General features: G+C 41.9%; 1 protein-coding gene across 1 annotated transcript in view; it reads left to right on the top strand.

Annotated features, from left to right (window-relative positions):
* Positions 1–2,642: 2,642 nt before the first annotated feature.
* The window catches only part of LOC111232632 (glycine receptor subunit alphaZ1), a 65,182-nt gene continuing 64,707 nt past the window's right edge, over positions 2,643–3,117 (top strand). Inside the window, exon 1 of the mRNA XM_022760236.1 lies at positions 2,643–2,688. Coding sequence (XP_022615957.1) covers positions 2,686–2,688 — 3 coding nt within the window. The 5' untranslated portion in view covers positions 2,643–2,685. The remainder of the gene's footprint in view (positions 2,689–3,117) is intronic.

Below are 3,117 nucleotides of genomic sequence, written 5' to 3'. Positions count from 1 at the left end.
TCCTCTCTCTCTCTCTCTCTACACACACACACACACACACACACACACAACAACGCAACCCTTCTGTCTCTCGCCCTGTCATTCGTTTTCTCCTTCCCCCACTTCCTGTCCTTCTTCTTTCTTAAAAAAACACACATGTACTCAAACCAACCTCGCTCACTTTTACATCCTCCTCTGACTCTCTCTTACAACACACCACCACACACACACCACCACACACACACACACACACACCTTTTTAATTACGAAATTAAGGCTGACAGAACAAGAAAAACAGAACTCTAGACGTTTTATAAAAGTACTGGATTAAATAAAATCATTTAAAAAGTCAATTAAAAGTGTCCTACTTAAATCTCTTTAAATAATTCTTGATCCAGATTCATGTAAATGAATATTTCTTATTATAATAAGCTGAAGGCACATTTCTAAATTCAATAATAAAACGGAAGTAATTTAGAAAACTATAAAATTCACCTTTAAGATTTATATATTGACAATAACAATATATATATTGACAATATATATTTTCCTATCCATATTTTCTTGGCTTTTTTCTTAACTTCTAATATTAGATATTTTTTATTGTGTATCACATTTCTATAGATCTCCAGGTCAGATATGAGACCTGTAATAAAATATTTATTATATATTATACAGGACTATATTGAGGTCTTGTGCTCTCAGCTCTCCATCTCTTTATTCACCTCATAACTCTCTCTCTCTCATCTCTCTTCTCTCTCTCTCTCTACCACACACACACACACACCACTTATCTCTCTGCTCATTCATTCCCTCTCTCTCACCTCATATGAACGGCTTTCTTTACACAGTGTGAAGTATATATCCCTCTCTCCTCCCCCTGTTGTAAAGTTGTGTTTGTCGTCGATATCTCTGGTTAATCGAGTCGCACGAGGACGTCTTAATGTAAACGTCTTCTCCTCTTAAAGGAATTTTAAAGCCCACGTGGGCGGGGCTTGGGGTGTGGCTGGAGAAGGTGCGTGACTGCTTTGTTGTGACACTCACAAAGTTCCAAGAAGTCCTGAACGCGGTTTATGGGCTTCAGTTTCTGAATACAGGCTGTGTGCATTTCTCTGTGGACTGAGGCTTTGATCATTTCACAGTATTAATTACTAGAAGCTAGAGCTGATCTATAATCACACTCCACATGGACAAAGACCTTTATAATATAATCGGACCTTTAATGATCAGATTAAATTATTTGGAAATCTCAGAGAATTAAAAAAAAGAAAAGAAAAAGTAAAACAATATTTATGCCACGTGCAAAAACTGTCCTCTAGAAATTACATTTGTATTTTTCAAAATTTGTCTGTTAGTTTGATTTTTTCTTTTATAGAACGTTTTAGAATGAACAATTTTCCAGTTTTTATTCGTCACTTTCCTGTAAGCACATGACACCAGGTCGCACAGGTTAAACCTGAGGTGTCACGCCCCATTAGGTCTGTGTGTTGTTTCCCGTCCATCTAAGTTTCCCAGCCTTTCTATGTGTTACTGCATCGACCTGGCTGCGCTCTGGTGCATAGGATTCTTACGAACCGGTCAAACCTCTCATTATTAAAATCACCTCAAGATCGCAGAAGAAGAATGTTCCCTCCTGTTTTAATTGAACCGACGTCCCACGGTGTCCGCTGCTGTGCTCCTGCTCGCTGCTGCTGCTGCTGCTGCTGGTGATGATGTCTTATTTTGAGGCCACACCCCGGTGAAAACAGCGTTCCGTCTCTCTCATAGTGCAGCGTTTGTCTGAGCACACGAATGCCCTGCTGCCCATGTGTCCCGGAGCCTCCGTAACCTCCTACCTGCTCTTTCCTACTGAGCGCACTCCCAAGGGCGCCCCCACGCAGGCATGCCCTGAGAACAGGCGTGGAATTAGAATAATGCCTCTGCGGCTCTCTCAGTTATTGCAGTTGTTGTTGTTGTTGTTGTGGAGGAGGAGGAGGAAGGAGGCCCAGGAGGAGGGGCGAACGGCCCATAGGAGAAGAATGAAGAAGAATAGAGAGGAGCGACGAATTGCAGTGCTTTCATGCGTGGTTTACCTGCCCTGAGTTTAATACAGCTGCTGAAATGAGGTTGTGGTATTGTGTAAGTAAGCATTTCCTGGCTGATTTGGTTTCATACGCGTGGCAGCAGTGATATGGTGATTTCAGGGTAGCAACTTTAACAGTGGCCATAGCGGCCCTTATGCTAGGAATTAAACCAGAGTACGAACCTACAGACGTCGCCGCACATGATGCCGAACCTGATGAACTTCGTGGACCATTTAGAAGCTAAAGAGAAAAACGAATCCACCGGTGAAACAGAAACAAACAACAACACAATGTGAGACAGAAACAAAATGTCAGTCTAGTGTCATCATCGGGGTGGACGTCAGTTTAACATGATGGATGGTTTTTAATTAAAAAACATTAATAACATTCAGCCTCTGTATGAATTCCAGCCTTTGTTTTCCTTTCCTCTCGTGTTTATTGGCGTTTTTCTGACGATCTCATCTTAAGTTGATGCGTTATTTTTGTTGAAATACTTCCTACAGATGCAGAACAGCTACAGTGTTTTCTGATGAAGTCTAACTCCTCTGTCTGTGTCCGTGTCTTCTCTCCCTCTGCAGGTCCGCCTGTGAACGTAACCTGCAACATTTTTATCAACAGTTTTGGGTCCATTGCCGAAACAACAATGGTAAGTAAATTATTTTCAATATGACTTTGTAATACAACTTGACATGCGGATTTCAGTATTATTTATGCATCACTTTGTGTGTGTGTGTGTGTGTGTGTGTGTGTGTGTGTGTGTGTGTGTGTGTGTGTGGATGTGGATGGTTGGGCGGGTAATGGTAACTGTCACATTTCGTCGCAGCTCCATTTCAGCCCGAGTAATTTTAGCCCAGAAAAAAAATGCGATTAATTTAAACGCCGGCGCCGCTGATATTCGGTGGTGCATCCAAAAATTTCATTTTTATTTCCTTTACAAAAAATTAAAAGCCGTCTGCCCTCTGAGTGCTGGGGAATTTCCCCGCCTCATTGAGCCTGTCTCCCATTTCCAACACTTCATTTGAAAGAGCGCATCACCGCACGCCGCCGCCATTTGCATAACAACGCATCGGCGGCG

Source organism: Seriola dumerili, unplaced genomic scaffold (assembly GCF_002260705.1).
Source record: "Seriola dumerili isolate Sdu_G_001 unplaced genomic scaffold, Sdu_1.0 BDQW01000331.1, whole genome shotgun sequence".
Taxonomy (NCBI): domain Eukaryota; kingdom Metazoa; phylum Chordata; class Actinopteri; order Carangiformes; family Carangidae; genus Seriola; species Seriola dumerili.
Note: the sequence above shows the minus strand (reverse complement) of the source record. Positions and strands in the feature narration are given on the sequence as shown.